General features: G+C 33.2%; 4 protein-coding genes across 18 annotated transcripts; 1 reads left to right on the top strand and 3 right to left on the bottom strand.

Moving 5' to 3' along the window:
* Positions 1–214: 214 nt before the first annotated feature.
* LOC137822411 (putative lipid-binding protein AIR1) lies at positions 215–553 on the top strand. The gene has a single exon (XM_068627298.1). It carries the CDS (start codon positions 215–217, stop codon positions 551–553), a length of 339 nt encoding a protein of 112 aa, XP_068483399.1.
* Positions 554–5,412: 4,859 nt separating this feature from the next.
* On the bottom strand, positions 5,413–9,010 carry LOC137821168 (protein REPRESSOR OF SILENCING 3). The gene is made up of 4 exons (XM_068625636.1): positions 8,667–9,010; positions 8,098–8,301; positions 6,957–7,361; positions 5,413–6,828 (listed from the first exon to the last, which is right to left on the bottom strand). The coding sequence occupies exons 1-4, from the start codon at positions 8,871–8,873 to the stop codon at positions 5,821–5,823; spliced, it is 1,824 nt and encodes a 607-aa protein (XP_068481737.1). The 5' UTR covers positions 8,874–9,010; the 3' UTR covers positions 5,413–5,820.
* A 1,642-nt stretch (positions 9,011–10,652) lies between these two features.
* On the bottom strand, positions 10,653–14,759 carry LOC137821140 (uncharacterized). 11 transcript variants are annotated; one of them, XM_068625587.1, is made up of 4 exons: positions 14,497–14,759; positions 13,409–13,550; positions 12,456–12,623; positions 10,653–12,122 (listed from the first exon to the last, which is right to left on the bottom strand). In XM_068625587.1, the coding sequence occupies exon 4, from the start codon at positions 12,053–12,055 to the stop codon at positions 11,057–11,059; it is 999 nt and encodes a 332-aa protein (XP_068481688.1). In that variant the 5' UTR covers positions 12,056–12,122; positions 12,456–12,623; positions 13,409–13,550; positions 14,497–14,759; the 3' UTR covers positions 10,653–11,056. The 11 variants fall into 11 exon arrangements, with proteins under 11 accessions (XP_068481688.1, XP_068481690.1, XP_068481693.1 ...); XM_068625589.1 differs by having other exon boundaries at positions 10,653–12,089; positions 14,497–14,635; XM_068625592.1 differs by having other exon boundaries at positions 10,653–12,089; positions 14,474–14,624.
* Positions 14,760–15,767: 1,008 nt separating this feature from the next.
* Positions 15,768–23,269, bottom strand: LOC137820982 (protein ALTERED PHOSPHATE STARVATION RESPONSE 1). 5 transcript variants are annotated; one of them, XM_068625353.1, is made up of 6 exons: positions 22,990–23,269; positions 21,320–22,258; positions 20,598–20,782; positions 17,428–17,651; positions 17,006–17,333; positions 15,768–16,350 (listed from the first exon to the last, which is right to left on the bottom strand). In XM_068625353.1, the coding sequence occupies exons 2-6, from the start codon at positions 22,059–22,061 to the stop codon at positions 15,949–15,951; spliced, it is 1,881 nt and encodes a 626-aa protein (XP_068481454.1). In that variant the 5' UTR covers positions 22,062–22,258; positions 22,990–23,269; the 3' UTR covers positions 15,768–15,948. The 5 variants fall into 5 exon arrangements, with proteins under 5 accessions (XP_068481454.1, XP_068481455.1, XP_068481456.1 ...); XM_068625354.1 differs by having other exon boundaries at positions 22,987–23,236; XM_068625355.1 differs by having other exon boundaries at positions 22,763–22,991.
* Positions 23,270–24,555: the final 1,286 nt, after the last annotated feature.

Below are 24,555 nucleotides of genomic sequence, written 5' to 3'. Positions count from 1 at the left end.
TCGTTTTTTGTGAAATGCATGGAGATGACGTGTTGGGTAATTTATTTATAAAGTTGTTAAAGTCATGTATTATAATCTTGATAACATCCTCTATTTTCTTAATGCAGAAGTTTTAGGGCTATAATGGTGTTGAGTTGTTAATGATTCAGAATCGATCACATAGAAAAGAAAAGTGTAAGAAAGTGTTGTGAAGGAATTAGGTTTGTTGAGTGAAATGGGTTGGAAGGGTAGTGTTTGTGTTGGTCTATTCCTCTCTCTGAATCTGCTCTCACTCTCAATGGTGACCTCTGAAAGATGTCCTATGGATATGGCTGGGCTGAGTGCATGTTCTGGTATGTTGAATTTGAGTGTTACAGTGGGCTCAACCTCCGAATGCTGCAACACCCTTGAGGGGATGGGAGTTCATGCTGGTGTTTGCCTTTGCGATGCCGCAAGAGTTAAGATCCTCATTGATATTGACAACAACTTCAACATTCCCATATTATCTCCTCCCATTAACACAATTCTCACTACTTGTGGAATGCCCCACATGGGATCTGCTCAATGTCACTAAATTCCACACCTTGTTCAATATCTGAGTCACATGCGATAATGCTTATGTTCTTCTTTTCATTTTGTTTTAGTGTATTCCGTCTTTCTTTTCCACTCCTTCTTCCACATGTTTCTAATCAAACCCTAAACCCTTCATCACCCTTTCCTTATCCTTATCCTTATCCTTATATTTAAATAAAACTTATGTGACTCTTTTTTATATCAAATATCTTTTCTTTTTAAGACACTTCCTGCATCCTATATAATTCTTCAAACTAAACACAATAATTTAAGTAAAACTTATCTCATAAACACTTACATGAAATATATTAGCTAGGTTGGATTAAATTTAATCCAATTACAAAACAATCTCAACCTAATTTATTTGAATTAGATTGTTTCATGGGTATATATATGAAGATTAAAAAATAAAATATGAAAAAGAATAAACGGTCGGAACTAATTGAAGGAAATAAGAGAAGACAACTGATTGAAGATAATTGGACAAGATTGCAAAACCATTGAGTTGATCTCATTCATTTTGATTTACTTCGATAATATATATATATATATATAAAATAAAATTACAATTATTAGAAGCTATAAGATACGAATACTAACAGACCCGGTAAACTGACCATTAATGCAATAATAACGATAAAATAGTTTAAGGGTAATAAAATCAAAATTAATAATAATATAATCAGAATTAATAACCAACATAAACAACTTAACAATATGTAAATTATTAATTATTTTATTTGTATTCATGTTTATGCTACAATTAATCTGAAACCAAAGTGTGTTGATGTGAAAAAGTATAAACTAGATTACAAATAAAATGGTTTTACTTCATGATAACAAAGATGTTTTCAAATAAAGATTTTCTTTTATCAACAAGAAAAAATAAAATGAATATGACTCATTTAAGGGGTGGTTTAACTCTTATACAAAGCAAAAGTGACAAAACGCCCTCTCTCCAAATAAAAACAAAAACAACAAAGCTACCTCCAACTACCTACTCCAAAGTTACCAGCTAGACAACGAAAAAACTAAGAAATAGCACGACCGCCCTATAAGCAACTTTTGATCGACTGCATACATACCAGTGGTTCTGAACACCAATCAGAGAAGAAGAAACCCACTAATGATACCTTTGAGGAAATCCAAGACCAAACATTTAATTATGCCAAGGAGAAAATTTCAAAATGAACAACTACTTCGCCATTAAAAATGTATTTATTCTTATGTCTCCATAACTCACTTACCAGTGCAATCCAAACATTACCCAAAATTAAATTAATAGATGTAGGCACATCAAGAATTTTAAACTGCATGAAATGTGAAACAAGGTTAAGAAGATTTATCGAACTCACTCCTAACCAAGCGTAGCAAAGATTCCAAACTAGCCAAGAAACTTTGCAACCAAAGAACAAATGACTTGTCAACTCCTCTTTCACCCCTCATAAGCAACAAAGGTTGCTCACAACCTAAATCTTTCGTCTCTCCAAATTGACTTTGGAGGCTATCTTGTTTTCATTCACCCTCTAGGCTATGACATGACCTGAAGCACGAGCCGTAATCCTCCAGAAGAAGTTGTACAACCGTGAGTTTTCCTCTTCTCCTGTTTCCCTAAGGAGACCGTAGGCAAACTTGACAGAAAACATTGTTGACTCGCTATCCTTCCAAACTCATTTATCCTCAAACTCCAAAGTGAGACTCAAACAGAGAACCACCTCAAGAAGCTGACCTGCATGGGCCTCCTCCAAAACAAAGAGGCCCCTTCTCCAAGTTAAGTTCCACACCCACATATTATTAACCCATTCCCCACAGTCAGATAAATATGCCTCCTTATTGGCAGACAACAAAAAGAGCCCCGGGAATCTACTTTTCAAAGCGCCAGAACCCACCCAATTATCTTCCCAAAACAAAATATTTCTCTCATTTTCAACCTCCCATTTAAAACAATCTTCAAACTTCCCTCCCCAAACCTCTAACTTCCAGATCTCCGTCAAATCTCCACCAAAGGGAGACTTTGTTGTAATTGACCCTCAGCTCTTTCAAGCTTTTCTAGCCTCCATACTTAGACTCGATGATCTCCCTCCACAACCCACTTTTGTTCGAACTCAACGCCAAAACCACTTTTCCAGCAAGGCCAAATTGAAAAGCCTAATATTGATAATGCCAAGACCGCCCGCATCCCAAGATTTGCATACCTTATCCCAAGCAACCTAAGACTTACAATCTTCTCCAACACGGTGGATGGTATCTTGAACAAAGAAAGCTAAAACAAAGGGATAGATGACAGAACAGACTTTATCAAGCAAATCCTCTCAACCATCGAGATGAATCTACCCTTCCATTTACCTAATATGCTCTTGATTTATTGACCACCTCGTTCCAAAACTCGCCCCTCTTATGACTCTCCCCTACAGGCATCCCTAGGTACTTGAAAGGAGTTTTCATCACATCGCAGATTAAAATTGACGTAAAATAGAGGATCGCAGTCTGATCGATTCCTACCCCACCAATTTTGCTCTTTAAGAAATTCACCTTAAGTCCATAAGCCATCTCGAAGCAATTCAGAATAACCTTTACATTAAACATGCTTTTGAAGTTTTCTTTACAGAAAAGAAAAAAAAAAGTATCATCAGTGTACTGAAGCATGTTCACCTTAAACCTCTTCCTCCCGATCTCCAAGCTCTCAACCAAATCTTTCTCGATCGTAGTCCTAGAAACCCCAGCTAATCCTTCAGCCGCTATAAGAAACAAGAATGGAGCTAAAGTATCACCTTGCCTCAAACCTTTCTTCAGAATAAATTCGTTAGTCGGACTCCCATTTACTAGAACTGACACCAAAGCTTATTCCAAACACGCTTTAATCCAAGATATCCACTTTTTGCAAAAAACCAAGTCTGTCTAACATATAATAAGCCTTCTCATAATCCACCTTGAAAAAGACACAACTTTTCTTCTTCCTCTTCATCTCGCCTAGAACTTCGTTGACCACGAGAACATTATTCATAAGTCCCCTTCCTTCAAGAAAAATAGATTACCTAGTATCGATGACTTTACTAAACACCTTTTTCAGTATGAGAGACATAATCTTCAAAACAATTTGTACACATACCCTACCAACAAAATGGGTCTGAAATCACTAAGCAATTGCAGATATCAGACTTAGGAATCAAACAAATAAAAGAAGCGTTTGACCCCCTGAGTCAATTATCTCTGCCAAAAAATCATTCACCAGCGCCAGAAAATCCTCCTTTAGACAGTCCCAGCAAAATTTAATGAAACTGAAGTTAAATATCTCAACTCCTACCAACAACGCATTGTCTCCAATAAACTGTGAATAAAAGTTTTAATTCCAACAATGCATTCATGAAAATATATTATGCTTACATACGTTTATAACTATATTTTAAAAAGAAAAGTTGAAATAAAACTATTAACATCCTACATTGCATACTTGCACCTAATATAAAAAAAATATAATAAACTACTTTTTTTATACAAATTAACAATTTAGTATCCTTATTAGGAAATGAATATTAAATTATTTATACAATTCGATATGTTATTACAAAATGAATATTGGATGGTATATTTTGGTATATATATATCCCGAATCAAATAATAATACATACTAAATTGTACATTTCAATATTTATTTCTTAATAACATACTGAATTTCAGTATGTATATTCCGAATAAAGTAATATATACCAAATTGTACAATTCGATATGTTATTAGGAAATGAATATTGAAATTTACAATTTGATATGTATATCCAAATACACATATTTACTGAATTGTACAATGAAAGAGTGTAGTGTGAGATTATGAGAGAAGTAAAATTTTTAAACTTTTATAAAAAAGATAAAATTGGAATATCACATGAATGTATGAAGTTTAAAACCCATTGAGATGCTGGTAGAATTTGTCAATTTCTTTTTTTATTTTTCGTTTCTCTAAAACCTGATATCAGTGCTTTTAATCCATATATATAGTGAATTTTTATTTTATTCTATTTAAAAAATCGATTTTTATTCCCCCCAAATTTTAAATCATAATGTTGATCCCTTAATAAATATTCATTGAGTATTCACGCATCGATTTGAATAGATTTGGAGGTAAATAAATCTGAACCAACCATTTTTTTGTTGGTTTGAATTTTCAAATCTTTCTACACAATCCAAATTAAACCTTTCTTAATTTGTTTAATTTAAATAAAGTGGGACAAATGTTATGTAAATATATAAACTTTACTTTAAAAAGAAAAGAAAAAACACATAATTTTATCCAAAAATTCATACTTAATTTTATTATTAAAAGGTGAGAACAATATTTATAACTGCCTTTTATATTAACTAAAATTACAAAAATTATATTATTAATTTTGTTCAAGTTCACTGAATTTGTAAATCACATATAGGATATCCAAATAGTTGAATTTTGTTTGTTTGATTCGTGCTTAATTCAATTAGACTCAATCTCGTTGTTTTAGAACAAGTTAATTGGATAAATCCATTGTTAAAAATAACATAAAAAACGTCTTATACGAATTAGAGATTTCACATATTAATATTATATTATAAACACTAGTTAGAGTCACTTACAACTTGCAACGATCACTTTTAGTTCAACTCAAACAAATAAATAGTATTATATAACACTAAAACTAAAAATAATTTTCAATTCTAAATAAAATGTTTTTTTCAAGATATATTAACTCGTGAGAATATTACAATAAAATAAAAAAAACCTTCTTAAACATATATACTGATATGTTGGATATTACAATTGTAATTTCATTCCTCATTCACATTCATTTTGGCCTAACAAAACAAGAAAAAAAAATACACCGCACGAACCAATTCTATCAAAAAATCATATTATAAACTTCAAAATTGAAATTGTTCATACTACAACTTAAAAATCTCAAAAAGTCACAACACACCAATTCACTTTATAAACCACCGCGTCACCAATTCGCTAAGACGAGTTCAGCTATGGTTGGATTAATGATTTCATAGAAAAAATTACCGGGTAATGTTGGATCATGAAGGTTACAAAACATTTTTTATGCAACAACCAATTTGGACTAGTTATATCACTGATTCCCAATCAGAACGATCTGAGATTTGATATAACAACAGTGTAGAAAATGGTGTCCAAATTGCAAATGTCATTTTGCTTTTATCCTAGTGTCGGAAAATCAATTTGTCCTTCATTACCTTTCACTTTCATCTCCTTGCACTAAAAGAACAAATAACCTTGTCATCTTACTTCTCACCACTTTTTCTTTTGAGTGATCCACTTACAGCGGCCTTAGCTTTTGCCCATTCCTTCATAGATGCAGCACTTCTCATAAATGAGCACGTTTCACCTATTTCAATATTTTCAGTGGATTTTTCCCTGGGACTTGTTTCAACTTTTTCCTCAACTACTGGAGCAAAAGCAATGTCATTGGCACCGATATACTGACTATTTTCTTGTATAGTCTCCCTTGATTTAAAACCATCACTCACAACATTATTAATAGTATCCTTAGCTACACCATTATGCTTGAAATAGTTGGAAATGGCAGGTTCCACAATGGGGTCCTTGGCCTTTGGCTCTGGGAACGTAATACCAGGCAAAATATGTGAAATGCTAAATGAATTGTTATTCTCACTAACCATTTGTGTCCAGGATTGTTTTTGCAGCCATGAAGCTCCTCTGCCTGTCTTATTAGGTGCCACATCATGCTGATTTTCAGTAACATCTTTTATCACTTGTTTATTGGTAGGTTGAGCTGCAGTATGATCTTTTATCACTTGCGTATTGGTAGGTTGAGCTTCAGTTTGATCTTTTATCACTTGCGTATTGGTAGGGCGGCTCCATAATTCTCTGTCCCTTTCCATGTTTTCAGTTTTGTTGTTTGTAGATAGAGGTGCACACAGGTCATCAGATGTTTGTAGATTCTTACTAGAGTCCAACTTTGGCAATATGAGAGAAGCACTGAAAGAAGTATTGCCTCCGCCACCAAGAAGTTCTTTCCATGAAGACTTTTGAGACCATGAAACTTTAGTCAATTCCCCAAAAACATCTTCCGGGTCACCAGATCCCACCTTATTCTGCATATTACCCTTGCCTCCAGGGGTTGTTTCTGCATTACTTTCCATTTCCAATGCGGGAATTGATTTCCTCTTCTTGTTCTTGTTGAGATTGCTATTATTCCTTTTCTCTACTTGAGGCATACTCTTGTTGGGTTCTTCCTTAGCAATTTTTGTTATATTCAACCATGATTCCTGAAGATTAAAAACAATAATTACATGGAATAGAATACATTTCTTTGCTAAAAGGAAACTGACATTACTGCCTAGACCCTAATTTATTATACTCTCCACCTCCTCCCCCAAAAATAAAGAAAAAATACCTTATTTTCCAGGATTCTTTCAAGTTCCTGGTTCCCTATTAAAGCTGTTTTATTTGTCTTCATCTCCATGTTAATAATGAGATCATCTTCATCTGTTGCACTATCTTCATCAGATTGTAAAGCATCAGGTGATTTGTAAGAATCCTTCTCCTTTCCAAGCTTCTCGGCACTGGAAACCTTTTCTTTTTGAAGTAGCTTGTTCATCACAGCATTCATTATGCTAATCTCTTCATCATTCATTCCACCTCTTTCGGCTGCCCCATTAATATATAGTTTCCCTTTTTCAGTGACAAAAGGACTACAATGCTCCTCACAATCACAAAAATGCACAGGAAGTGGAGGAACTTTAATATTCTGAAAACTGTATTTGTGCTTGCCAGTTCCACTGAATGGTATGGTTTTCACCTGCACAGGTATATATGTAGCATGTAAAAGCGAAGTCATATCATTTAGCCCTAATATCGTTAGACATAATTAAACACAATGCAAATGCAAGGATACATTTGACATAATTAAATGACTATGTATTTATGCATAAAAAATAAATAAACTAATTTTAAAATAAAAATCATTGCTCTGAAAATGGTTGTACAACTTATAAAACACTTATTCTAACAGCTGTCTATAAGAGCTGAACTAATAAAAATAAACTATAAGGCCTACTCTCAACCCTCAAGACCTAACTAACAGTGCAACATCCCAACAGGCCTATCTTGATTTTCTACACATACTTAAATATTAACTCAATGAAAGACTTTTCCTTCAGTTTAACAGAAGAAGAAAACTTAGATGCAATGCAAATTCCTTAGGTGTTGTTTTCTCGGATCACAGTTGCATCTCAATCACCAACATATCACATTTGAAAATTAGGTAGCACCCCTAACCAGGTGAAACTTCATCTCTGACTAGTGAACAACACCAAAAGCAGTGCAACTAAGTTTTTCCACCTTACTACAAAACACAAGAAACCCACAACAATAATTTCAAGCATACAGTTCACAGATCACAAACATAACCCATCTAACTCCTACCCAATCCAACTGCCTACTCATCACCCTTACCCTCAACTCAACAAACGAAACTATCACAAGATTAACCCTAACATTGAAACGCATATTCTAAAAAACACTAATCAACTGACCTTTCTCAATCTGGGAAAGAAAATATTGAGGTGTTTGGTATTTGACTTGGAAGAGTCTCCGGTGGTGTCCTTAGGAGAACTAGGGGGTGGTTGAGTAGCATCATCAAGAGCGTCATGCTCCCATTCTCTCTTCATCCGTGCGAGATAGTCTTCTTTGGCCTTCTCCAGTCTCAGCTTTCCACCCTTCCAAAGACACCCATTATACTGCAATGTCAATCAAGTGTTAAAATTAGTCACTGAAAACAAAACAAGACAAAAAAAAAAGCATTCGCAGCTTATCAACAAGTTTTTCGTAAGTAATTCTAGAAAAGAAAAGCTAAAAAGAATTAAAAAAATTCTATAAGTTAAAACTATCTTATTCATAAGTATAACTAAGTATTATCTGTAACTCGAATTTCAGCTTACGCAGAATTATTTCTTCTTCTTTTTTTTCCTAAAAGCTGATAGGGAAAAGTTCGAATAAACATGTCCATAAACCATTAGGTGAAGTTGGCTAAATGAATCACACAATGCCATTGATAATTATTGGAAACAAAAAATAAATAAATAAAATAGTCATTGATTCTTGCCTTGCTGAAGAGCTTGGAAAGGGATTTAGGATTGGATTGAAAATCGATGTAGGCAAAGCTGCGACCTTTAGTTCGGATGGTTTGAACGGCTTGGACGGTGCCGAGAGAGGAGAATAAGCTTCGAAGGTCTTCGGCGCTGACGGCTTCCGCCAATCCTCCGACAAATATTCTGACTGCGTTTATCGTCTCTTCCGCTTCCTCCGCCATGGCTACAACTATTCACGTCTGTGTTCTGCTCCCAACAACAATAAGAATAATAGGGTTCTTCTCAGTTTTCACTTGGCACCAGAGAAGCCACCTTTACGACACCGTTTTCACTTTGGACGGAAAGACTTTTCGCAATGAATAAAAAGGTGAAGGATAAAGAATATATATGAAAGGCAAATGGTAGAAATAAGGTTAAGGAATTCAATAAATAAAATTGATTCAAAGATTTAAAAAAAATACATTAATTTTCTAAAAATTCAAATTTATTATATAAAATTTTATTATAATTATAAAAATAAAAAATAAATCATTTTAAATCAATCATAAAAAATATTTTTCTATTTTAAAAAAAAATAAAATTTACTTAATATACATAAATCTTTATTATCAATTCATATAATTTATAATTATATAATATATAGATTTATATTTTTTATCTTACATTCTAAAAATTATAAGTATTTTTGTATTCTTATTATCAATTATTAGTATCTCTCTACGCCAGATTACATCTTTCAACAATTCAATATATTACAATCACGTAACTACCATTATTTTCTTTTAAAAACATAGAGGTAGTCTCTTTCCTATTAATAATAAAAATGTTTGTGGATTTTTTACGAAAAATAAATATTTTGATTGTATAACTGGTTATTTACTTAAAAGTTAGGATAATTAATTTCATTGGAAAAAATTCGATTTTTATATAAGAAATAAAGTGCTAGATGAAAAAAAGGAGAAAAATTATTAGAAAATATAAAAAATAAATTTGTGTCTGTAATATTTTTTTAAGCAAAAGATTTACTCAAATAAATAAGGATATAAACAAAATATCGTAATAATGAGTAATTCACCCTCCACAACTCCTCTTTTATAAATTACTTTTGGTTATCCATAATATTAAGTATTGAATATATTTACCAAATGACCAAAGCTATTATTCTTTCAACAAGCTCAATTTTTTGTAAAACATGTTTCATTGGACAGTGAGTACTGATAACATGAAAACTTTGAAAGTATGTTTGAAGTTATTAATATTAGGGTGAGAATAAGTTTCTCAATAACTTTAGTGTTATTATTATGAAAGTTGTGGAGTCCTATTTGTAGAATTGTAAAATATACTGGTTTTTGTTTCTTTCCATTTTCATAGACAGGATCAAAGGATGTAATAAACTCAAATTACGCTAAGAGTTCTAAAGGAAGGAAAATTTGACAAAACCCAAGAACCTTACATGTCTGCTCAACAAAATGCCATTCAGCTATCTCAACTTGGACTTCAGGTGGGTGTATTACAAACTATGGATTTTTAGCGTATCACAACTCAATTCCAAACAATGGATTCAATTCAAAGGACCTCTTTGTCATTCAACTCCTAGAAAGGATTAGTGATAGATTATTATAACTTTAACTTAAATCGATTAATGAACTTTGAAGGAAACAAATCTATGTTAAATTGTAGTCATGGCTCAGGAGGAAAAACATGTTTGGAGAAAAATCATTTATCAAGAATCTGTTATAAAAACAGTTTTACAAAAAGCAAGTTAATCCAAACGAAACTATAATTCTAACCTGCATCTCTAGTAATGAAGCCGTGTGATGCAAATGCAGATACAAAAGAACTAAATTATTAAATGAACATATGCATAGAAAAGATGCACGTGAAGGGCACCAAAAAAGAATTATGCATATTAGTGTCACCAGTTAGTTCAAAGGAACATCATGGAAGAGTTTGCAATGAAAGAAACAAACATAAATAAGCACATGAATAACACAAACATGTAGTAGCAACTCATTTCTTCATAAAAAAAAATACACAACATGTGATAAATTTTCTCCAAAATACTGAGGTACAAAATAAGCACATGATGCTATAGTACACAATTGTCATTTCAGATGTCCGTGTGCCTGAGTTTCAACACTTAATTATCTGAAGCCCTGAAATTGGTTGCAGCTTAAAATGACCAACAGAAAAACTTTAATTAAAAATGTGATGTCTGAAGTCCAACAAAATAAACTTCATAACCATAAAGACTAAGAGGTTTGTGTTAAACAAGAAATCTGCATCCTCCATGCGGTAATGCTTTCGAACACGATTTTTCCCCCTTGTCAAAAAACTCAAAAATACAAAAGCTACTTTTTTTATTTGCTACCTTAAGTGATAATAGAGAAACAGCAGCTGATTATCATGCACCAGCTTCAGTAGACTGTTGTCTTAACTCTTCATCTGCACTCCTTAGAAATTGATCCCAACCACTGCCCGCACTGGTATCCAAGTAATCAAAAGGTACTGCTGTTTTAAGGCCTGGCCTAACAGCACAACGATCTTCCACAATTCTAAACTCCACATCATTTCCTTCACTATGAATAAGCTCTAATTCATCCCATGCAAACAACAAGGACAATGTGAAGGCACCCCAAGGGTTAAAATCCACAACCTTAACTCTCTCATCCTTTGTGATATAAACATCAAATGTGTAGTTCTCTGACTCAAATTTAGCCCTCACATGATTGTTAAAAAATGCTAGTATCAACGAAAGGAGATCATTCTTCTTTTCAAGCAAAACAGGATAAAAAGTAGTAACCTCTCGTTGAGAAATTCCAATTAACTTCTGATCTCGTATGAAACATCGAAATTCCATGTCTGGCTGAAGGGATGGATACCATTTCCGGAGTGCAAGAAAAAAGTTATGGGGCCTCGTCAAAGATTTGTCCTGGCATGAATCATACACATGGCACAAGTCATGGACCAATGAGTCAGATGCCCGAAATAAAAGTGCAATCTCACTGAAACTGGTACACCGAAGGGTACCAGCAGTACTTATCCAAGCAGAATCTTTTGGAGCACTCCAATTCAGCTTGGGAAAGACTGCACCCCCAAGGGACTCAATGGATTCCTTAATTTTCAATTCAAGTTCTGGAAAAGAAGGTGGTGGAGAACTTTCTGCTTCATCACCAGATCCCTCTGACACCTGAAAATCTTCTTCCTCATTGGGATTATGAATTCTATTGGGTAATGCATCTTCATTTAAGACAGAAACAGGTAAGAGGAAGGGCCCTGAGTCATCAAGAAGGTACTGAATAAATGACTCGGGGAGTTGATGAATTAAAGTCTTGATGGATACAGATTTGAACTTTGGATACCACTCTTGAATCTGACATCGATTCACCTCTTCCACTTTCATATTCTGTAACAGTAGTTCCTCTACCAAATATAACCTGTTGAAATACCTCTTCTTCAACAATCAGTATCTGGTATTCAGTAACCATAAGTATAAGAGATCAATTGGGTGGCTTAAGAAAAAAGAACATGCAGTTAGATTTGTTATTAGATAAGAACAATAAATGCTAATTGGAGGGTGGTTTTGATTGGACCAGTGGAGGATATAGATAACAAAGGCACCAGTGAGAAGGCAGGAAAATCTGACAAAATATAAGATAGAAGCACTTCATTGAGATATACCTATAATAACACTAAAGCCAGTCGAGATAAAAGCACTGCATTGAGATTATGCTGTAGTTTTTTCAGTTGCTTTGTTTTTATTCATACACCAGGACTATCTTAATACCCCTTAAATTGCATACCTTCTTGTCCTAGAATAAATGGTAAACTTGATTTTCCTTGCCTCCAGATCTTCAAGCTACAGGTATTGAGGAACAGTAAAGCACCAACAAAGAGCACACCACTGTTCAATGTTGCAGTATTCCTAGGTAAAAGGAATCCAACAATCCCTCCAGTTAAAACAAATCAACCTACAACATAAGATAAAGAATGTATGACTTTGCTGATTGGGCATCTTTACAGTCTTGTAATACTAAATTACTACCCCTGACCGATAAAATCCAAACCAAATGTATGCCCACTATGTGACCCCATTTGTCAAGGGTAACCAAATCAATGTCATTCCTCATTCGTGTTATTCTTTTAGCTTGTTATTGATAACACATACAAGTAAGCCTTTTATCCTTAGTCTAGCTTTTTCTTTTACACTTAACTATGAAAACACCCTACCCTAGTAGTACAAATTGCAGTGACCAGACCTGCTTGTAATTTTTCAAGTATTTTATTAATACTGGAGTTGACAATAAATTAGACTTGATATATTTTTGCCGTAGGAAGAAACAAAATCATGACAAGTCCTTGGCCATATATTTATTATGAAATTTGCCAACAAGATCAAAGAGGAAGTCCACAAGACTTTAGGGGAAGCCAACAAAAAACCAGGTTAACAACTAAAATCAGTTTGAAGGCTCTCATTTTTTCTTAAAATTATAATCTTTAACAGGAACAAGATTCATTTTGTAGATATTGTAACTTGCAGGATGAACTAATTACCATTAAAAACAGTATCATTTCAAATATAAACTAATTGTACAATTGCATAAGCAACTGGCAAAATATCAATTCACCAAAAGCTAATAACAGGTATATGAACTATTAAACTGTCTCCCTAGACAATTCTCCTTGCAGTAGAGATAAAACTACGCACATAGTGTTGTGATAGGATTAAATGAGGTTTGGACTTAAGGAAAATTACCTCTAAAAGGACAAATATGCTAGGCCACGCAGTAAAATGGCTACGTTGTGCTCAATTTTTTGTTTGACTTGTTTATGAAATGCTTCTTCACCAAAATGAATCTAGAATTTATATACTGTTGATGTCAGTTCCTGTCCATCAACTACAACAAATAAGATAAATTATTGTAAAAAAAATTGTGTTCCAACGTAAGCAAAATATAAAGCATATCTGGCTAACCATTCTGGTAAGCATTGCAGACAATTGCTATCCAAGTAGGACTTATGGGTAATCAGTTTAAGAAATATTTTTCATCCTTCATCTGTAAACTTTATTTTCTACATATACGTGTACTCTAAGGAGGGGGAAATAAGCTAATTACTAGAAATCTTGGATTTGATTTCCTATCTAAGCTTATGAGCATTAATGTCTACAATAATCTTGTTTGCATGGATTTATAGTGTATGTTGAAAAATACATGTGACATGCAGATAAATGTATATATCAGTGACATTATCTTTTTATGTTCAATTACGGGTGTCTCAAATTCATCAGAGAAAGATCCCCTTTTATACATCTGTACAGTCATTTTCAAATAGTTGTAGACCATTTTAAGATATAGTTAATATTCATAAAATAAACCAGCTCTAGTTAGCTGCTTTTAGCAAATTTTCAATTGTTTGTTTTTTGTCAGGCTCATCTCCTCCAGGGATGCAAATTTCTGGTAACTTTCCTAAAAAAATACTAAATAATACTCCATTATCTGGTCTCTGTCATCTCGACGGTAATAATATAACAACCATGAAGATTATAAACAAAATGAAAAAGAAGTTCAGCACATAACTAGGCTACATAACAATGTAAACACAGTTTTTGCTTCAGTGACAGGCACCCACAGCATAGATCGGATTAAAACACGGCACAATCAAAAGGCACATCATTCCCATCAGCAAACAACAACGTATTAAATCCCTAATTAGAACCCTATTTACATGGAAAACAATCAAGAAACCTCATTCAAACCATGCATTCTATCATTATCAAGCACAATCCTTCAATTTACTAAAACCCTAATTGAACCCTAACCTGAAGAAGAAGAAGAAACTCACTATCAATATCACGCGGAAAAAAAGAACCATGAATTGAGAGCAGAAGTTGGGGTAAGTAGCTGATAACAATTTGTAGAGTGTTGAAGATAATAATAGAAAAAAAAATGTTTCAACGCGCACTGTGAAATAAACTAATCTTAACTTTACCATATAAATAAACTAATTTCATTTTATTTTATTTTATTTTTTCTGTCCAAAAAAGTATGAAAAAAATTTTCCTTAGACTAAAAAACAGTAATAACCAATCTCAATAGCATGACAATGTATATTTGCTTATTTTTTTTATGTTTATAAAAAGCATATTTATAATTAAAAAATAAATTATTATAATAAGTATCAAAATGAAAAAACAATTCAGTTACTAAAATTTATATTGAAATTATAAAAACATATGGATAAAGGATTATAAAAATAAATTCTTTATTAATTTTTTATAATGTTATAGTTACACACTTGTAATTTAATCGTCAAAATAAAAAATAAGTTTCTAAAATTTATCTTGAAATTATAAAAGTTGTTATATACAAAACAATTATAGAAAGGATTTTTTTATTAACTTTTATAGTATTTTTATTAATCAATAGAAACACTTGCAGTTTTTCATCAAAGTAACTCCTTATAATGGATAATCTCTTTCAAATAGTTAAATCAAGTGCTTACAGAGACAGGAAAGGATAAAAAAAATATATGTACACAACAAAACAATTAAAAAAGGTGTGCACATTTTAATTATAAAAAAATGGATTTTTAAATTTTATACTGGAGTTATGAAAAAACTGCATACATTAAAATACAGTTATAAAATAAAATAAAAATTTATATTGACTCGTATAATATTATATTATAATTATACAATGGAATAACTCTTAATTTTCCATTATAGTAACTTTTACTTGTCATGGGCAATTTCTTCAAAACAAGTGATTAAACAATGTTGATTGTATTCCCAAGAATAAAAAGATAAAATATGAAGAAAAAAAACAAAAAAAACAATAAACATTGTTTATTTTTATTATTATTAATAAAAGATACATTATATGTATTATAAAACCTGACATCTCATATATGTATTAACCTAAAGTCTCAGTTATATGCATTATGAAACCTGACATCAATCAAATGCATGCACATTATAAATTTATTGTTATAAATTGATACTAGTATATACCCTCTCCTCTACTTTTTCTTTTCTTTTCTTTCCATTTGCTACAATATAAATAATAGCCTTCAGCCCCCATTAAAAACTTCAGAATATGGTGGCTTGGAAGGGATACACAAAAGAGTTTAATTTTGATACCATCATCATCAATGACTCAACACAATTGTGTCAGTTGAAAAACTGACAAGAACACAATTTACAATATACAAATACAAATATATATATTCTGCTTATACCATCCAAAGCACCAGACAGCAATTAAAATGTTATGTGGTGCAATATCCCTCTGCACTCTACTCCAATGGCTTGACTGGGGTATTGATAAGCTCAATAGCCTGAGATGAAGCACTTGAAAATTCCATCAGTAAATGGAAGAGAGGGGGAAGTGTAGTTTGTAGCTGATTTAGGGTCATGGCCCTACTATACTGAACAGCATCCAAATAATTTGCTCTCTCGTTCTCCACTTGCTTCTTAATGTCTTCTGTTTCACTTTTCTTAACATGTATTGGATGCCTGGGGCTTGTATCAGCCATATCTCCGTCTAATTTTTGCTGCATCTCAGCCAAGGAGTTCACACATTTTTGGAATTTTCTTTCAAGCTTCTGTAACCTTTTCAGAATGTTGTGTTCCTCGGTCTGCTGAGAAGTTATGGAACGGATGCATGACAATAGGCTTTTTATTGCATCAGAAGTCTCCTGCAACGAGCCAGAGTGTCAGCAAATTTGTAAGTCTTGCTATTTATAAGAAAATCAACTGATGAAATTCTTTAAGACGTTTGGTGGTAACATGGAGAAAAGAAAGTTTTTATTCAAACAAATCATTTAATCTTTCAAACCAACTTTTGAACACTCATAATACAAGGAACCAATTAATGTTTTGAAACCAGAACTTTAGTGCAGAGAAACTGCTAGATATGAAACATTCATGTGCATTTACCCCAACAGTTTAAACTTTTGGAACAATGACTTAATCAGATGATATCTGTAATTCAACATCATGGCCTAGAGTTTGAAGTTTACATAGACACACAGAACTAGCAAATACTGGCATGAAGCAAAAAAACAAGCACTCGGTGGCTGGACTATGCTTTGTTGACTTCTGCTCTACTGAGTGAGATAAAAGTAAAAACTGAGTCACTTGGAAGGGCGGAGCCAAGGCCGATGTACAGTAGGTGAAAACAGAACAACAGGACTACTGTGGAGATAGCATTGCAGACAAAACAAACCAGTTGCACTAGTTTGAATTTTGAAAGTAAAGATTTTCCAGTTTTGAGAGATTTTCTGTTTTTCATGTCAAGAATAATCAAAGTCCAAGGAACAAAGATTGACATCAAATTTTGACCAAAAGTACCTTTTCTGGTAACTCGTTAAGCCCATGCTCCCACTGTTCACAAATGGTAAGAACAGAAGAATGATTGCTACTTTCTTGACCATCCCTGAGGCTGTCAGTACGCTTAACCCATTCATAGAGGATCCTCACATACTCCCGTTGAGATTTTACAAGTTTGCAAAAGCTGCTATACCAATAAGAGGCCTCAGTCTGAAATTGAATTGTAGCCTGGTGATGATATTCAGAATTTAGTAACGTGTTATGATTATCACTGAGGTCACTCAACTGCTGGGAGATGAGTGTTTGGGTTTCATGGGACTCAAGCATTGTTCTCCACATTTGTGCTAATCTACAAAACAACCATAAGGTCATCATTAAGTTAGATTGATATTAACACATCATTAAGTTAGAATACTCTAATGCATTGATTCAAATGAATATACCCTGCAGTTAATGCAACCAGCTGGGGTAAAAGCTCCTCATCTATCATTTCCAAAATTGATGAAGTTGTTTCACTGATGCACTGCCGTAAGCTAATTAAATCAGACTCCAACTTCTCAACACATGATCGAATTTTGTCAATTTTCACCATGTCAAGGTTCTCATCCTCTTGTTTACGCAATAATGATGACTTCCTATCAAATTCCAAGGCAACAATTCCCTCTTCCTACATTATATGACATTTGAACAATGAGTCAAGGACAATCATGCAAAAATATTTAAATCCAAAAGCAAAGATTTCCATTCAGATGAAAAGAAAAAGATAATGATCCAGATAAATTTGAAACCAATTTTATAATTTGGTGCTATAGCAGTTTAACAAAGGCAAAGACTATTGTTTCATTTGCCTGGATTTATATTCTTCCTCTTGATGGATATCAATAAGACAAATTCTAACTAAAAATTAATTCCCTCATCCCAACGGATTGCATGATCCTGCTATGGTTTTATTGAATGCCCCTACTCCCATAGTTACCAGATAATAAATATGTTAGAAATAGTAAATGCAACAACTGATCTCCAACAATAATTCAACCCACAAGAAATTACATTAGCAGTCAACAGATTGAAATAACATTCGAGCAAGAGCAACCCCATTATAGTATTCCTTTATTTCTCTTGTACTTTATTATGTTAGGATAAATAATTAGAATTTACTCCTTCAGTTTGGCTCTGTTCTAGAAAACTAATTATTAACCTTAATGTACAAGATGAACATATGCATATCTACTGTACAGTGATTCATGTAATGTTACAATTAGGGGAGAGAATTTAGAGAGAAAGAGAGAACATAGAGAATGAAACAGCTTCTTATTCAGTAGAACATGCACTGCATAGGTTCTTCATACAGGACTCTTGTTAGACTCCGTAGAGACTATTTCCCATGATTGTTTATCAATAAAACCCACCATGAACATTGAATTCATATAAAATGTAGAAGAAGATACTATTTCTATTTCCTGAGTGCATTAAATATCATTATTCAAGCCTTAAGCCTTTTACATATTAATACTCATTTTTTATATTTATTTTAAATAAAAAAGAACTATAAGAAAGAGAATCATGGAGGTAAAAAGGCATCAAAGAAGGCATGTATATAAGGAGATCCGTCCAACGAAAGTGGAAAAAATCAAGAGACCAGACTAGTAGCACTGCAAGGAGAGTCAAGGTGAAACTGCTGGTCAGAAAACTGCACAGGACCAATCATGCACCACTAGTAAGGTTCAAATAGTGGCAGCCAATCCCACACTTACCAGAGAGGCAGACATTTGCAGATGATTGAGCTGCTAGGATAAAATGAAGATAGTAATGAGGGGGAAAATAGCCAGCAATGGAGATAGAAAAAAGACAATCCAACAGCAGAAATATGATTAACAAATATGAAGAGTTGGAATATGATGTTGCTGGATCTGAGCCACCAGAAACATAACCAGAAAGCCGCCATAAACTTTCTGGCAAAGTGGATGGTGATGGGATGAGGCGTTCAACAGACTTGCCAGAGGATGGAGACCGAAGCAACAGTGGTGATTAGAGGGAAATGCCACCAGAAAAGTTTAGTGGGAGAACAAAGAGGATTGATGGTGAGAACGCAGATCTGGGCTCTTTTGGCATCTACTCATCTAGTATGTGGTGGTTCTGCCTAAAAAGGTTGATGGAGGTTTTCTATTGAAGGCAGATAACAGTGATTTGCTGGATTATGTCACATAAAGATGGAGATCATAGTGATGGCAGTGGTGAGAAGAGTCACATGCCAAAACACCCCCTCCCACCAAATGGAGAAAACAGCCTTGTCATGGAGAGCCACAAAAGATCACAAAACCAGCAGAGCAGCAACCATGATAAAAAAAATGTGAGATAGATCACGTTGGAATAAGAAGGAAGCTATAAAAAAATAAAATGGTTTCATACTTTTAGTAGTGTGTTAGCAGAATTGTGATGGTATAGGTCTCACTAGATGGTAATTCTCTAACATCATCTTAAATATAGTAGGGGAGAATGTAGAGAATAAGAAAGATTAGAGAATGAAACAGCTTCTAATTCAGTAGAAAATGTAATCCATACGCTTTGGATATCAACCATATGTAGGACTCTTGATATACAGAGAGGAGAATGTTATCTAGGATTATAATGTGATGCAACTTTCTAGATACAAATACCCATGAACACAGAATATACGTAGAGTAATAAACTAAAACCTTCCACACTTTAGAGTAAAACATCTTAGTAAATGAGTTTATGTCTATCTTAAACTCACAAAACCTGTTTGTAAGGTGAGAATTGTACTCACTTATATATTATAATCTAGTCTTTAGTCAATGTGGAATCTCTAACACACCCCCTTACACAAAGGAATGAACATCTCGAGCATGGGATTAAATACATGGATGGTCTAAAAGGAGCCCATCTTCAACAAACCCCCTCATGTCAAGAAATTAGCATCCCGGGCATGGGATTGGATATTATAGATGGTCTAACAGTAGTATCTCGATAATAGTGGCATAATAGTCCCAAAGAATTTGACTATGATAGGCTCTAACTGGCTTAGATACTATCATAATAAGTGGGTTTATGTCTAACTCAACCTCAGAAAACCGGCTTATAAGATGAGATTTGCACCCCACTTACAAAACATATGCAAATGGAAGGACATAGAAAAGAAAATAGGAGGATAGTTTGATGCAAACAGAGACAGATCTCATATGGCTATTAGAATATCTTAAAATATAATGGGTCTAAAATTATTCAATATGACTAATTTCCCTACATCCTCATGATACCATATTTCAAAAATTATAAGGTGATACATGAAAATTAGTTACTAGTAAAATTATTATATTAGTTATTCAACACCTTCCAGAATAAAAAAAGACTATTCGAAACCTTCCATTTATTTTTCTATCTTGTCCTACTTTTCATTTTCAAAATAGAGACGGTGCCCTTCATATATACATACATATGCCTTGAAGTTCTGTTCCTCATTTTCTCAATAGATATATTTGCATTGAACAGCTGTGTGTCCCTTTATACAGCCCCAAAATAAAAGGGTGACACTAAATTGGCAAATTTCTAATTTCCTATCTATTAAGTCAGATAACTATATTTATTAGCTAACCTTTACTGCCTTGAACAGTTTCTTCTCTGCCACATATAATTTTTTAAGTGTGGCACAATGAGCTCCAGGCTTGCATGGTTCACTGTGACCAGAAAATTCAGCACAATCTTTGGTGGATGGTGGTGATTTTGAATGCCTACTCCATGACAGTACACTGAAGACCTTTGCAGAATTGCCTCTCTTACCTTCAAATAACATGGCCACAGTAAAAACATGTCAGCACAAAAACTGCATAGGAAATGAATGATGTCTAAAACAATTTTTAAGTATAATAAACCTGCCAAACAACATGGTCTATCACAAAACCCCGAATGTGATTAAGTTGGATAGTTATTAGATGGATGAAATTCAGATAAGACAATATATTATAATCAAGAAGAAATGTTACTATGATCATATTTCATAAAACATAGCTTATAATAAAGCGTCAGAATTTCAAAAAATAGAATAATCTACCATTGTCTTTTGTGACTTCTAAAAGATTCAACAAATATGATAATTGTAATCCCTGTGAATGTAAATAAGCAGTAAAAAAATTTCTAGAAAACAACTAATCTCAGTTTATGACTATTAAAAGGTGCATTATTATAAATATGATTATCAAACATAACTAAAATGTTCCAAGGCAGAAAAGACAGGTGGTAATGGCCAACAGATCATAACACATAGTCTATCATTATGGAACTTCCACCATCCCAAAAGAACACAGTATAAAGACTTACTATCATGACGCCCAGAATTCTGTCGCAGAAGAGTATCTCCTCCACTGATATCAATAAGAACAGCAATTTCCTTTATACATCCAGATGCTTTCAGGAATTGGTCATCCAACTCTTTACCTATAGCCTCCAATGTTTTCCCACTTCTACAAACTGTCACAGGCATAGCTGTAGCATCTTTTCTATACACACTTATTGCAGAGGAATTTTCATCAACTGGTTCTATCAACTGTTGCTTTCCCCTACGCAATTTTTCAGCAATTACAGCAGCTTCTGCTTCTTCATCCTCAAAGTCTGTTTTGGTTTCTTCCCAATTATCCTCCTCCACTGATTCCACTATTTCGTTTCTATCAGGGCATCGATACAGCCGTAATGAGCTCAAACTTGGATCGATTTGCAGTGGAAGAACATTGGTGTCATCTGTCTCTAGCATCTCATCTTCATGCACCATAGCCTTGTCAGTGAGAAAAGGAGGCCGCGGCGGTGGTAGCAGAGGGGATGCAGGCAGATGGGGAGGTGGAGAGGCTGGCTCAGGTATGCCATTAGAGGCAGTTTCAAACTCAATTGTATCAGACTCAGTGAATTGCCTCAGGGTGGCACCAGTGTTCCTCAGTGCTTTCAAATAACCCAATAAGGAATCAGAATACTCCCCTCTAATTTTCACCAACTGTTTAATTAACCTCTTCCTTTCCTTGCACCTACCGACCTTCTCATCCTCATCAATTCTTGAAAAAACACAGCCCATTTTGGAATATACAAATCTCACAAGTCACAAACGATATCCAAAAAATCTCTCAATCAAATTTCTATAGTTTTTTTTCAAAATAACTATATAATAAACATTGTATTGCCAAGAACTCAGAAGGTACGGTTCATCACTAGATTCCACTATCCAATAGTCTCCACAACTTTTTCAGTATTTCAATATTCAAAACTTGTCACCTACAATACAAAAAACAAATAAATATAATTATTAAACCGCAAGGAAGACATAAAAGTTAAACACGGCACACAAAAAACACCCAGTTAGAAATATTTCACAGTTCTCAGCTACAGCCACAAAATAAACACACCCAACATACTTAACTCCCCTCCTTCATTATTTTTTTTCCCACGAATTTCTCGCATGATTATCAAAACCCCAATATCTAACCCAGAATCCATAGAACAGTACGTTCAATACTCACTCCAGAGAGTATTGCAAGAAAAACACAAAGTAAACAGTTGCCATTACCAACTCAATAGGGGGGAAACAACAAAAGGAGAAAGCTTCAAACACTAGAAAACAGATAATCCAAGGTATTAGCAAGGGATATCAAACTGTTGGAGAAAATATTAAAAATAGAAAAAGAAAAAAAAAACAATTGTTCTGACACAGAAGCTGTCTGCAACAGAGGGGACTCCAAGAACACGCAAACAGAAACGCATTACAAATTTCAATTGAACCTCGCCACAGAGAGGCATTTGGGTATGGCAAAATGTGAAGACATAAAGGTGAATCTTCTTCTGGTTTTAAAAAAGCGTCCAAAAGAAACCCACTTTGTTCCTTTTTTTACAGAACAAGGAGAGAGGGAGAGCTCGAAACCCGAGAGAATCCAAAGAAAGAAGAAGAGCGGCACAAAGACCACTGCAGAGAGAGAAGGAAGAAGAAGAAAAATAGTAAGTACTACTACCTATCAGAAGCAGAGCACGTGGTTGAAGTTTTCTGGTGCTGGTGCTGCATAGAAGAAGAAGAAGATAACGTTGAAGGGTGTGTGAAAAGATGAAGATGTTGAGCATGTGATGATAGAGAGAAAAAAAAACTCTTGAAAAGCTTTGCATTCCAAGGTAAAATAGAAAGAATGGAATAGAGAAAGAGAGAGAGAACACTTTTCTCAAAAGCTTTATTGAACTTCACAGCAGACATATATACCTGTTAGCATGGGACACTGATTTGGTTTTGTTTTTCACACTAACAATAATGGTAATTAATTATTAATGTTAAAGTGTGAAACTACGGACAAAGAAACATGAACAATCATAGTTGGGTTTCTTTAAGAATTATTCTTTTTCAATTATAATACACAAATTATATACTTTTATAGTTATTTTTAATGCCATTTTTTAATTAATGATTTCATTTTAAAAAATATATTTTATTTGATAAAATATATAACTCCACTAATTAAATATAAAATTGAAATCATAAATGAGTAAGAAGAGTCTTTGATTTTGTTTTGTTGTGATTTTGATGAGTGGAATGCTGAGGCAGAAACAAGTGGTGTGTGTGTGGTTTCTTAGAGTTTAAGATACATATAATGTGTAAGATTAGTGATTAGGTTATTTGAAAGTTGGGCAGAGCAATAACCTTTTTTCTACCTTTTTTTGAGTCTCCACAAAAAGTGTTACTTTATGACCTAATATTGTTATTGTGTTTTGCATTGGCCAACCATGCTTGAAACAATCATGTAATACACCAATTTTGCTTCTTATAATAACAATAATGTAATGTTTTTGTGTATGTGCTTATCCATGTTACTTATTGGCTAAGGGAGTGCATGTGCTTTTTTAGTAGTTTTTGCATGAATTCTACCTCCATTGCCATGTTGGAGAGGGCCCTTATTTTTAACTTTTGTTATTTTTTTCTTCCAAAAGGTATCAAAAAGAAAGTGTACAAAAGCACATGAGTCTAAGTCAAATGGGGTTTGAGTTTAGCTCTTCAAAAAAGAAGTTTTGATAGTTAGGGTTTTTGTCTAGAATGATCAATGTATTGCTTTATAAAACAAATAAAACTCTTCATAAAGAAGGAAAAAACAAACTTGAGAAACATATAAAGGTAAGTTTTGACAGTTATTTAAGAAAATGCAAAAAAAGATAAAGTAATTTTACATAAATCAAATATTATAATAAAAAATATTGAATATGAATTTAATTAAGACTTAAAAAAATAATAAATTAGTTAATTTTACTATACTTTTTTATTAAAATTATATTAAACTAAAATAATTATAAATATAGATAAGTCACGTTAGAAAACATAATTTTAAAATAAAAAATTGTGATTTCATATAAGATTTTTATATTAATTATTTTTAACAACTTAATTACACTTATAGTGTATCTGCAAACCTAACTTTAAAATAAATAAAAATTGTGTTTTTATTTAAGATTTTTATATTGAATTTTTTTAACAACTTAATTACACTATTTTTTAAAAAAAATCAAGTTGTGGTTGCATGTATTACTTTTAGTTATTTTTA

This window comes from Phaseolus vulgaris, chromosome 9, assembly GCF_000499845.2.
Source record: "Phaseolus vulgaris cultivar G19833 chromosome 9, P. vulgaris v2.0, whole genome shotgun sequence".
NCBI classification, from domain to species: Eukaryota; Viridiplantae; Streptophyta; class Magnoliopsida; order Fabales; family Fabaceae; genus Phaseolus; species Phaseolus vulgaris.
This window is presented reverse-complemented; position numbering and strand designations above follow the sequence as displayed.

Coding starts and splice junctions, on each gene's coding strand:
- LOC137821168 (XM_068625636.1), bottom strand. CDS start 8,873: ATGGCGGAGGAAGCGGAAGAGACGATAAACGCAGTCAGAATATTTGTC. Junction 7,362..8,097: donor TCTTTCCCAGATTGAGAAAG/GTCAGTTGATTA, acceptor ATACCTGTGCAG/GTGAAAACCATACCATTCAG. Junction 6,829..6,956: donor AAAGAATCCTGGAAAATAAG/GTATTTTTTCTT, acceptor TTTAATCTTCAG/GAATCATGGTTGAATATAAC.
- LOC137822411 (XM_068627298.1), top strand. CDS start 215: ATGGGTTGGAAGGGTAGTGTTTGTGTTGGTCTATTCCTCTCTCTGAAT.
- LOC137820982 (XM_068625353.1), bottom strand. CDS start 22,061: ATGGGCTGTGTTTTTTCAAGAATTGATGAGGATGAGAAGGTCGGTAGG. Junction 17,652..20,597: donor AACTGTTCAAGGCAGTAAAG/GTTAGCTAATAA, acceptor CATATAATGTAG/GAAGAGGGAATTGTTGCCTT. Junction 17,334..17,427: donor CTGGTTGCATTAACTGCAGG/GTATATTCATTT, acceptor GTTGTTTTGTAG/ATTAGCACAAATGTGGAGAA.
- LOC137821140 (XM_068625587.1), bottom strand. CDS start 12,055: ATGAAAGTGGAAGAGGTGAATCGATGTCAGATTCAAGAGTGGTATCCA.